We start from the raw sequence: 12,549 nt of genomic DNA on the forward strand, positions 1-12,549 counted from the left end.
AAATTCCGACCGTGTGTGGGCTCCATCGGACATTTTCCATCGGATTTTCCGACACACAAAGTTGGAGAGCAGGAGTTGTCGGAAATTGCCCCGTTGTCGGAAATTCCGATCGTGTGTACACAAATCCGATGGACAAAGTGCCACGCATACTAATAAACAAAAACCGCGCTAAATAATGAATAAAAAGTCTTAATACAGTCCATGCAGTCCCAAATGAATGTCCACATAAAATAAGGTAGGTGGAATTGTTAGATACAAAAAACATATGATTTATCCAGTGTGGTGAATAAACAGCAACAGTGGAAGTGAAAACGTCAAACTACTGCGCTTACCAGATGTAAGCCAAATATTGGCGGATGGCTTAAACCCAGCCAGGGCCTTTAAATGATGATCCAGCCAAGTCAAGAAGATCGCATCCGTCTCATATGTCCAGTCCGTCCAAATTTAAATTTAAAAGAAATATAGCACAAACATAGCGTAATACTGATATTAAAAAACCAATACGTGAAGAAAAGTGCAACACTCAAAAATTAATCATAAATATCATATGTCATCCGAGGTTGTCACAGCAACCATGGGTGGTGAATGAGTGTCATGCAATCATGCAAAAAACGTGAATTAGGGAATAGGTGCAACACCCAATCTCAATTAGAAATCAGGCAATAAGAGCTATAGTAAATCACCCAAAAACAATAAAAAAGTGAAAAGAAAAAGAGACCATTGACAAACAGCACATCGCATGCACGGGCTGCTTACCAGATGGCTAATTCAAACAGGCAAAGTGTCACACAACTCCACTTGTGAAAAGGATATGAACACACCAACGAGTCCCTGCTTGCCAGACAGCAACACATCCCTCATATGACTCTGACTCTTAAAGTGCCACGCATGCTCAGAATAAATAAAGAGATGAAAGCTATTGGCCACTGCCCCGTTTATAGTCCCGACGTACGTGTTTTACGTCACCGCGTTCAGAACGATCGGATTTTCCGACAACTTTGTGTGACCGTGTGTATGCAAGACAAGTTTGAGCCAACATCCGTCGGAAAAAATCCTAGGATTTTGTTGTCGGAATGTCCGATCAATGTCCGACCGTGTGTACGGGGCATTAGAATCTTATCTCCATAAGCACCACCAGATATGTCCCAGAATGACAAAGCAGAAAGGCCGTGATCATGCAATAAGGTTTATTAAAAATACATGAATAAAAATCTTTAAAACCACTCACATTTTAATGTGCCATAGAGTGGCACCCACTTTGTAAAGCCTGCTTGATACACAATCTTCGCCGCCGCTTGTGTCCCTGAGCCGATGTGCGTTCCACCTGAGCCGGGCGTGACATCAGTGGAGGATTTGGAATTTCCGCCAATGATCAGACCTCAATGCATTTCACCAGAAGGCCTCATCAGGAAGTCTACACAGTGGGTGCCGCTCTATGGCATTAAAACTTGAGTGGTTTTATAGATTTTTATTTGTGTATTTTTAATAAATGTTATTGCATGATCACGGCCTTTCTGCTTTGTCATTCTGGGACATATCTGGTGGTGCTTTTGGAGATGAGATTCTAAGAAGTGGATGCCAAGTCTCTTAATGAAATAAAGAATATCTTTTAAGTGAAGAGGGTCCTGGTGGCCCAAAGTTATCTGGTGAGTGGGCCCCCCTTATACTGGTGGTGGAGCACAATATCCAAGTGGAGCACTGGCAATTAAGGATATAGATGTCACTATCTATCACGTGGTGATAAAGAAGTGGAATAGAAGATTTATATTGTCATCATAGTTCATATTTTTATTAAATTTACATGTATTTATTTTTGTTTGGTTATTTTCTAAATGATTATTATTATTGGTGTTCGCATATCCATTGGAACACTCGCATTGTGGAAATTGCTTGATTCATTACTCATTGCCTGGAATTGCTTAATTTGCACATACACAGATTTATGTCACTTTTCTATAGTTATCTGCAGCTAGCGCCTCAATTATTCATCATCTAACTTTTTTGAGGTTACACTCAAAATTGATGGCAAGAGCTGGCTAACATTTTTAGACTTCTTCACTAGGGGCGCTGTTTTTCTTGTTAACTTTAGAAATAAAAGGTGTTCTACTCCCTCTCCATTATTCAAAACTTAATACTTTTCAAAAAGTAATACTTTAGAGTAATTTAAACGATCATCTTGTAAATCAACCCATTACGTTTAAAATAGAAATGAAAGGCAAAACATTTGTGTATAGATACAAAAACCATTATAAATGCCTTTTTTCCCTTTCTTATGAGTGATCACATTCCCTCTGTTCTCAGCTGCATAAGAACTGAGGGGAGGAGACGCAGCAGTACAGTGAGCTTCCCATTGGCTGTGCAGCAGGAGAGTGTCAGGACAAGTCTGATCATTGGATGAGAGTACACTAAGTTCCCAGCATAGCTAGACAACTGACCATGGTGTGCTCGACTGCTTAGTGTGGTCAGTTTTTAATAGAAAAGCAGAGGGACTGACAGGAACACCAGGGATTTCACACAAAGGAAGAAATACAAAGAGAACAGGATACTTTCTCATACAAGTACATGGTACAGCAGCCAAATTTCAGAAATATGAAATGTTGGAATAACAAACGCTTTAATACACACGGTGGGATTTTCCGACGGATAATGTGTGATAGGACCTTGTTGTCGGAAATTCCGACCGTGTGTGGGCTCCATCACACATTTTCCATCGGATTTTTCGACACACAAAGTTTGAGAAGCAGGCTATAAAATTTTCCGACAACAAAATCCGTTGTCGGAATTTCCGATCGCGTGTACACAAATCCGACTCACAAAGTGCCACGCATGCTCAGAATAAATAAAGAGATGAAAGCTATTGGCTACTGCCCCGTTTATAGTCCCGGCGTACGTGTTTTACGTCACCACGTTCAGAATGACCGGAGTTTCCGACAACTTTGTGTGACCGTGTGTATGCAAGACATGTTTGAGCCAACATCCGTCGGAAAAAATCCTAGGATTTTGTTGTCGGAATGTCTGAGCAATGTCCGACCGTGTGTACGGGGCATAACAATGATGTAAAAATGATGAAAAGTTTTCAGTTTCCCAACATATTTTATCCAGATGAACAAAACTGCCTTTGTTATTACTAAGTTATCACAGTTATTACTAAGTGAATAATAAGTGTTAATATAAATCCAAAGCCAAAACTGTTTTATTATGCAAAAAAGGGGGAAATTGTTAAAACCCCTGTGATGTTGTTTTTTTTATATTCCTATTTAAGAGATTTTCTTTAATTTCCTATCCTGCAGACACAACAAGAAGTTAGAGTAAAACTCTACAAAGTGAAAGGAAATTTCTTCTAAGAGGAACTAAAAAGATTGGGCGCCCAGGAAATAATAAGTTAAAGCGTTTGTAAAGGTGTTTTTTTTTTTTTTTTAAAATAACAAACATGTTATACTTACCTTCACTGTGCAGCTCGTTCTGCACAGAGTGGCCCCGAACCTCGTCTTCTGGGGTCCCTCGGCGGCTGTTTCAGCTCCTCCCCGCAAGCATTCACCACCTTAATGCGAGCTCCCTCGCACGGTGGTGAGTGCTTGCGGGCGCGCTCCCGTGATACAGCCGGCGGCTATAGCCGCTCGCTGTATCACTCGGCCCCGCCCCCCGGCGCGCCGCGTCATCGGATGTGATTGACAGCAGCGCGAGCCAATGGCTGCGCTGCTTTCAATCCATCCACTGCAGCCAATCAGCGGCCAGGGTGAGCGGAGGAACAGATGTCGGGAACGCGAAGCTGACTTTCGAGGCGTCAGGTAAGTAAAACGGGGGGGCTGGGGGCGGCGGTTCTGTCAGAAGTTTTTTCACCTTAATGCATAGAATGCATTAAGGTGAAAAAATTTTTACCTTTACAACCCCTTTAAAGTGCATAAAATGTGTAAATTTAGCTGCTGCAGATGATAACATGTGCTATGTAATCAAAGCACTGAGTACAAAGACAAATTTCATAAATAAATGGTGCCGTTCTAAACTTTCATAAAGGTACAGAGCAGCACGGTTTATTTATGTAATTAAAAATTCCTTCTAAGACAAGTGACAACTGTCTTAGAAGGAATTTTTAATTACATAAACATTTAGAAACAAGTGTCCCTATTGGAAGATCCTCCTCTATTCCTGTTCAGGTGGCAATATCAAATTTTGATCACCAATGGTCACCAGGACAAAAAGCAAGAGTAAATTGTGCTAGCGGGAACGCAGACAGCAGTGAAAACCTGACAGGGGTCCTCACCTGACAAGGGTACAAACTCAAAGAATAATGTTGAAAGTGTAGTAGCACAAAGCAGTCAAAATCCACTTCCCACTAATCTGCCTTTATTAACCTGAAATCTGATTGGATGCTTCTTGGTGTAGCTGCAATTGGCACATATTACAAAATAAAAGATTTATATAGATCATATCAAATACCTAATGTGAAAATCCATAAACAAACCAGATCAGTGCTGTGCAATACAGAATTGTTTTATTTAGTTCATGTTTAATTCATTAGAAATGTAGAACATTTAAGGGCCCATTGCGCATTGTGTATGTTGTGCATCAACGTGTATTGCATTAAGGCAACACATAGAAATGAATGGGCTGCCAACAAATTCTGACCTGCTTAAAATCAGATGGGGCTCTTTTTTGTAAGGCACCTTTCACACAGGGACACCTAGTGCATTCCACTTGCACAGCGGAGGATCGCTACGCTGATCCCTGCTGAACAGGCGGATGACAGGTCCGTGTCTGCTCCACTGTGCAGAGCATACATAACCACAGTCCCGTTCTCCTCTATGGGGAAATCGGATGGAAACGGACCGCCTGTCTATTTCCATCCAATGCCATCTAATCCGATCCACCAGGCGGATGGAAAATAGGACCGCCAGACGGATGGAAAATAGGACCACCATCCGTCTGTTTTTGGCGGACAGGATTGGATCAGATGGCATATGTCCGCTGACATCCACCGCTCCATAGAAGAGACTGCAGGGTCTGATCAGGTCTGTCTGAAAAATTGATAGGCGGACTTGATCGGACAGCCTGTGTGAAAGGGCCCAAAGGCAACACTTAATGGCATGTACACACGACCAGACTTTTCGTCGGACTGAACCCCGAAGGTTTTTTCGACGGAGTTCCAACGGAGTTCCAACGAAATGGACTTGCCTACACATGATCACACCGAAGTCAGATCGTTTCGAACGTGATGATGTACGACCGGACTAGAATAAGGAAGTTCATAGCCAGTAGCCAATAGCTGCCCTTGCGTCCTTTTTTGTCTGTCGGACTAGCATACAGACGAATGGATTTTTCGATCGGACTCGAGTTCGTCAGAAAGATTTGAAACATGTTCTATTTCAAAAGTCCGACAGATTTTTCGACAGAAAAGGTCCGATGAAGCCCACACACGATGGACTTGTCCGACGAATTCGTTCCGTTGGACCAGTTCGGTCGAAAAGTTCGGTCGTGTGTACACGGCATTAGGCAACTCACCTATGCAATACTAAGTACTTTGGAGTACTATTCATGTAAATGGACCCTGAACGTCAGTTCCTAGCCTATATCTTGGTCTATGTTGGTTACTCCATAGGTGAGATTTTCTTCCCATAATTCCTGACTACTCCTGTCCACCTGGGAGATTTGGCTGTTCCCATTCCAACCCTCTTATTGCATTCTCCACAATGTAAAATGAATAAAAATCCAACAGGAAGAGTGGGAACCTACTGTATATACTTGCCACAGCAGGTGTCAGGTCATTTAATTCTCTGGTGTGTGCCAAAACACCAAGAAAAGAATACCTTCAAATTCCTATCTGGATGCAGAACAGGGCTGAAAGCTGAACTCCGATCAGAATGAATAATCTTCCCATACAAAAGAAATCCCTAAACAAAGCAGAATCTTTCCAAATAATGCAACCTTCCTTTAATACAGCTTTCTCAAAGATGGGATCTGCAGAGCTTACTGGCAGAGGTTTCTGGAACTAACTAGAAATTGGTCAAAGCTGCTCCACAACGTGACCGTAGTTGTTGCTGGACATTCATCACTGTCTTCAATGAGTGGATCCTGTCTGTGGTTCACCCTGTGCTTCATACACCCTCATTGGCATCAATTGTCTGTCTCCCAGATCCCTCCTCCTAGTGTCCAGACATAGTTTGGATCCTAGAGGAGATGTGGTGACATCACAAACAATACAACTTGCATTTTCCTGGCTCAAGAGTAAGATCTTAACATTTTCTCCTTTTGCTTGTACTCGAGGAATACAGCACCCCCCCCCCCCCATATTCTTTATGTGGACAGGTATTGAAAGGAAGCAAAGTGATTATGATTTAAAAGTAGTAAACACAGTTGATTGATAATAAATGGCTTCAGCCAAATGGCTTCAGAAAAATGGCCAATCAATCATAAATTCTGCAAGGGTATGTAAACTTTTGAGCACAACTGTATATAGCTGCAGCTTACTATGCCAATAAAAGTTGTTATATGGCATAGTACAATCTATTTTAGGAATTTGCCTTATTCTTAGAAATTGTTCTTTATTGTGCAAGTGTATAGACACAAATATAATATGTATTGTATTTTCCCCATCAGGTGGCAGAAGTGGCATCTGCTGGCCAAGCTTTGTCTCTGCTCACAATGCGGCACCAGGGCACCCAATGGCAGGAGTAATGAGCTACAATGCAATCGGTGGATTAATGACCGTGGCAGGTAATCATTCATAGGACCTTATACATTCATAATTGCTATGTTCATGTGCATGTTGTTTAAAATGTAATTGGAGCTAAATCATAATCTCAATTACATAGGGGTTGATTTACTAAAGGGAAATAGGCTGTTCACTTTGCAAGGGAATGTGCCCCATAGCTTAGTAAATGAGATAAAGCTCTGCTGTCTTCCATTATCCAATCGTGCAAACAAAAGTGAAGGTTTTTTCTATTATTATTATTATTTACTTGCATGTGATTTGGAGTCTTTTGCCAAGTGAAATTCCACCACATTCGCTAAGCTCTGGGGAAAATTCCTTTTCAAAATGCAATTTCCCTAGCAAAGTGAACAGCATATTTGTTTTTAGTATATCAACCCCCACACCCACAGCAGCAAGCATCTTGCATGTGCATGGTTAAAAAGCAATAGTACTGGCACTCATCTGAGGGATGACTATAACAAAAAATGTTGGATGAAATTTAGCTTCCTTAATCAAACTTTCCATCCAACCCCCCCCCCCAAGGGAACCATCATTTTGGATAGGGAAATAGTAGCAGTTCATTGATGAGGCCATCTCTATGCATTCGAAAAGAGCACTGGCGATGTTTCGACCCTTCCATCCCCAATCTGAGGGATGTTTGTAAACATACAGATTTAGACATTTCTGCTAGCTGTGATTTACTAAACAAAAGACTGTCTTATGGGAAAAACCCAAAGCTACTGTAGGTATGCCTACAATAACCTCCCAAACCCTCCTGTAATGGCTGAATGTTGGGCTATTCTGACAAGCAAAGTTTGCATCCTAATTGACAGTAGTAAAGCTTGCCCACCTCTTCCTGCCTCCTGTGCATTCCTTTTGGCCAGTGAGGCTGTCCATCATAGTGATTGACAACTTAGAATTTGGGGAAAGGGGGTTTTGGTAACATTCGGTCACGAAAAGATGGCCAACACTGTATACCTGCAGCAGTTTTGTTTTTCCCAAATCACAGGGTCTCTTTAATGGATGCATAATTGAAGTAACTTGACTATGTTGTTATTTGCCTGGAGCCATTTTTAGTGTACTTTTGACTATTTTCTGTTATGTACTAGACATATGTCTTGTGTATTTTATGTCTTTTACTGCCAAACATTTATTAAGAGCGTTGTTACATTTTCAGATACAACATTTGTCAGCTACAAAAATGTGTGCTCTGGAGAGGCCAATGTGATGTTCATGACCAACCCTGAGAGTGAAGACTTGCAGCACCCCATAGAGGTCTCCAGACTGACACTAGTGAACAGTACAGAGGACCAGAAAGTCTTCATTCACCGACCAGATGTGAGGTAAGTTCTACTTAGCAACTTCATGCATCAATAATAATGATTCAGCTTCACTATTCTCTTAAAGTGTCAGTCTATTAGTGTTTGATAGATGTTGGGGAGATAAAATACTTGGTTTGTTTAACCTTTAACCCATCCGTGATCAAAGCTTATCGATGCCTAGGTGTGCCAAGGCCAACTTTATCAGTGTTAGCATGCGTCAGTAACTTGAAAATACCTCTTAGGCTGGGTTCACACTAGTGTGAATTGAATGCGGGTTTTCTCAAATCCAATTTGCATGTCAGGAGATTGTGACCGGCTCTCTATGGAGCCAGTTCACACATCTCCGGAACGGCTTCGGTGCTATTTTTACAAGAGTCCTGTGCGTCTTTTGGTCCATTTCAGGTCCAAATTCAGTCAAAAATTCGTGCTGAAATTGGACATGAAACTGTGAATAGGGACGCACCGAACCCCTGCTGGGAGCCGCTTCCTGCTGCGGTGTGAGCCTTAGACCTATTTGCCTACCTTATATATATATATATATATATATATATATATATATATATATATATATATGTAGCAATAACTCTTGGTGGAGCTGCTGGTTTAAGCGGGCTTGTTACCTTCACTCTCCTTCCCTCTGTTTCACCGGCACCGGATCTAGGGTTACGTTGAGTTTACCTCTGGACGACACACGCACCAACACTTGAGTACGTTTTCAATGCTTTATTAAACCACCAACGAAGGAAGTAGCAGGAAAGAGGCAGAAGGAGAACTGCAGTACCTTTTTAGTAAGATTCTTCACAAATGTCCTTGGGGTTGGATATTTCAGTAGAATGCACTCCCTTGGTGGAACACACTCTTTGCACGCCTGGATAGGCTTCTCTCGCTAGCCTAGCAGCCAGTACGTTGCACGAACAAAAGTCTCTGCCACAGACTTAGTTGGGATAAACCCGAACGATCCTCTGCCACAGAATGTATTGGTTTTCTTGTGGTGAATGTCAGTCACAGTGCTTGAACCTTTAAGCCAACCCGGCAACACTGTGCTGTATAATTACTTTAGGATACGTCCTCCAACCGAGTCACCAGCCCACCCCTGCGCCGCAGCAACGTGGGCCTCCTGAACGGAGGACCACGAGATAGCTCTCTAACGCATACCAGGAGGGCCAGCAGGTTGCTGTAAAACAAACCCCAAAATATGGCGTCTGTCCCATAAATACCCTCGCCCAGAATGCAACCCAGAGGACCACCTCCACCGAGTTGTCTTCGGGACAGAAGAGCATCCATACGCTTAGACACGTTGCCCTTCCAACACTAGCCAGCGGTAACAGCGACACCCACGGCTCAGTATGGAAACACACGCAACGTCAGCCAAGCCGAAACAGAGGCAAATCTAACCTTCCTAACGAACAAGTTACTAAATTTACCTATCAGATGGTAGATCGCAAATCTACCAGCACTACATACTCCCCCCACTATAGTAGACGTTGGGAACAACGTCTGTCCAAAACACAATGACAGTAACTCCCAAGCCTGGGAGTAGGTATTTGAGCTTTTAATAACTTGGATAGATAAAGAGAGAAAGAAAGACAGTGGAAAGATATTATAAAACTTACATCTATAAAACATTATGTTCACATCCGCAAACAAAACCATCCTATGACTGTACATAACCTCACTATCTATCTAGCTGAAAAGCCTCCCAGCCTGATAGGAGATCCAATAATTCCTGAAAAGGAAAACTTATTAAACACACACACATACTGTACAATATCAGGAGCAAAGCCTAATTTTTAGAGAAAATGAGCCTCTCTTCCCATCATCTAGTATCAAAAAAAAGAAAAAATCTTACGGAGTCCATCCCTGTATACTCTCTTTAAATGGAAAAGTCCAGCTAGCGAAGAGACTTTGAATTTGAAGATGTCGAGATGAACATTATATTTTGATCACGAAGATCTCTATACACTGATACTAACTAACTAACCCAAAGTCCTTTTGTCCAGAGTCACCAATAAAACTGGGGATCTGGCAATGTCAATGGTTTTCCCGTTTTATCCACTGTGGTAATGAAATAGACAACGTCATCTTTTCCGGGCCTGCAGATGACCACTTTGTCAGCATAGATGAGCCGACTGAAGTTCCAGTGCATAAAACATCCACTAAAACGTTCATCCATTTTAACAGAACATCCAGTCTTTCGGAAAGGCTTAGGCACAGACAAATAGTCCGAAACAGCTTCACTGTACCAAAGCTCCCGGTTAAGTTCAATCACTTGCATTATATCCTGAGGCACATAAGGGAACTCCAAACCATACTCTCCAGCTACACGCTTGTTTAACATTCTCTGCAAACGTGCACGTTTGGGCAAAGATCTGTCCTTCCCCATACCAGGCGGCACACAGGAATCCAATGATTTGCTCACCATAGACCCAGCCGGTGTCTGTAGTGAACTAGCAACTGTCGATAAAGTCTCTGTAGCAGTACTGTGCGGCTCCACACAGAGTGACGTCTTCCCAGAACTCAGGGCTGTCCATTCAGGGAAGGTCATAGCAGAGGCGACATCTTCACCTTGTGACCACAACAGCTCTTGTGACATAGTCTCAAATAAGTCATCATCACCGGAAAGATCCGACATGGATTCTATTTCCGAATCTCCTAACTCTTCCGCTGGCAGATATTTATTTACAGTCCCAGATACATTCCCCATCAGTGGCTTACCCGTTCCTGACGTGGACTTTGGTAGCTCCGGTTCAGGTAACCTCTGGGGTAGGCCTTGACCACAGCCGCTGGAAGCCTTTACATATCCCACCTTCCTTTGATCAGGTACAACAGGAGTAGGTGTAGTGGACGCAGAAATCACAGTAATGTCCCCTGATGAGACAACAGCAGCAGTGTCTCTCTCCGGAACATTGTCAGTAACAACAGGCGAAGTGACGGCCTGCCGTTCTCTCTCTGTAGTAGTAGCAGCTTCTACTGTGGCGATACCTGTTGCCCAATCCATTCAATAAGCACGGGGCGACGTGGTAGGTTGCTTCACCACAAGCAAGTACTCTCCACATTGCGGACATCGGCCAAATGGACGAAGATGCACGGCCTGTCCTTCACATCGGTGGCAGATCATGCCCAGTCCCTCAATATCTCCTGAGGTGTACAGAACAAACCTCCCCTGCGGCTTCAACCGAACTCCGGTATCCGTAAGCAGGGCTCCGGTCAACACAGTATTCAACACGGTGCTTGCAGGGAACATTCTCGTCCCATAATTGGCTGCATCGCCGGAAAAGACATGGCCACACTCTGATCTTTTCAGCACGATCACGAGGCCTCTCTCTTCCTCTGGCGCCAAACACATACACGCGTCCCACGCGGTATCAAGTTGGGTAGGCTCCTCCCACTTGTTCTTCTGATCACGTAGTTCCTGGGCCTTCACTGGCGCCCGCCGTCTACGCACTCAGAAATAAAGTCTTGCAGTTTAACCCTTTCTCTTCCTGTAAGATTTTTTTCAAAGTCCAGTTCTCACCATAAACTCCCGATGATACACTTCTCTGGGTTGCGAGAATTGACGGTCAACAAATCCCGGACAACGCCCCCACATGTAGCAGTAACTCTCGGTGGAGCTGCTGGTTTAAGCGGGCTTGTTACCTTCACTCTCCTTCCCTCTGTTTCACCACACACACGCACCAACACTTGAGTACGTTTTCAATGCTTTATTAAACCACCAATGAAGGAAGTAGCAGGAAAGGGGCAGAAGGAGAACTGCAGAGGAAAATCTCAAATACCTTTTTAGTAAGATTCTTGACAAATGTCCTTGGGGTTGGATATTTCAGTAGAATGCACTCCCTTGGTGGAACACACTCCTTGCACACCTGGATAGGCTTCTCTCACTAGCCTAGCAGCCAGTACGTAGCACGAACAAAAGTCTCTGCCACAGACTTAGTTGGGATAAACCCGTACGATCCTCTGCCACAGGATGTATTGGTTTTCTTGTGGTGAATGTCAGTCACAGTTCTTGAACTTTTAAGCCAACCCGGCAACACTATGCTGTATAATTACTTTAGGATACGTCCTCCAACCGAGTCACCAGGCCCCTCTCCAGACCAGCAGGTTGCATGATCCTTCCATGACGGGTCCTCTCCTGGGATCTTCTCGGTTGTCCAGCTTCCTCCCTTTGGATAGACAGCTCAGGACCATTCCTTGGCTGCTGTGGTAGGCCCCAGACAAGCTTCTGGGCCCACCCCTGCGCCGCAGCAACGTGGGCCTCCAGAACGGAGGACCACGAGATAGCTCTCTAATGCATACCTGTCGGCCAGGTGGGCCAGCAGGTGGCTGTAAAACGAACCCCAAAATATGGCGTCTGTCCCATAAATACCCTCGCCCAGAATGCAACTCGGAGGACCACCTCCACCGAGTTGTCTCCGGGGCAGAAGAGCATCCATACGCTTAGACATGTTGCCCTTCCAACACTAGCCAGCGGTAACAGCGACACCCACGGATCAGTATGGAAACACACGCAACGTCAGCCAAGCTGAAACAGAGGCAAATCTA

At 43.6% G+C, this 12,549-nt stretch overlaps 1 protein-coding gene across 1 annotated transcript in view; it reads left to right on the plus strand.

The window, feature by feature from the left end:
- The window catches only part of LOC141145445 (fibrocystin-L-like), a 265,012-nt gene that overhangs the window by 219,912 nt on the left and 32,551 nt on the right, over positions 1 to 12,549 (plus strand). Inside the window, exons 68-69 of the mRNA XM_073632157.1 lie at positions 6,595 to 6,711; positions 7,866 to 8,031. Coding sequence (XP_073488258.1) covers positions 6,595 to 6,711; positions 7,866 to 8,031 — 283 coding nt within the window. The remainder of the gene's footprint in view (positions 1 to 6,594; positions 6,712 to 7,865; positions 8,032 to 12,549) is intronic.

Source organism: Aquarana catesbeiana, linkage group LG05 (genome assembly GCF_042186555.1).
Source record: "Aquarana catesbeiana isolate 2022-GZ linkage group LG05, ASM4218655v1, whole genome shotgun sequence".
Lineage (NCBI taxonomy): Eukaryota > Metazoa > Chordata > Amphibia > Anura > Ranidae > Aquarana > Aquarana catesbeiana.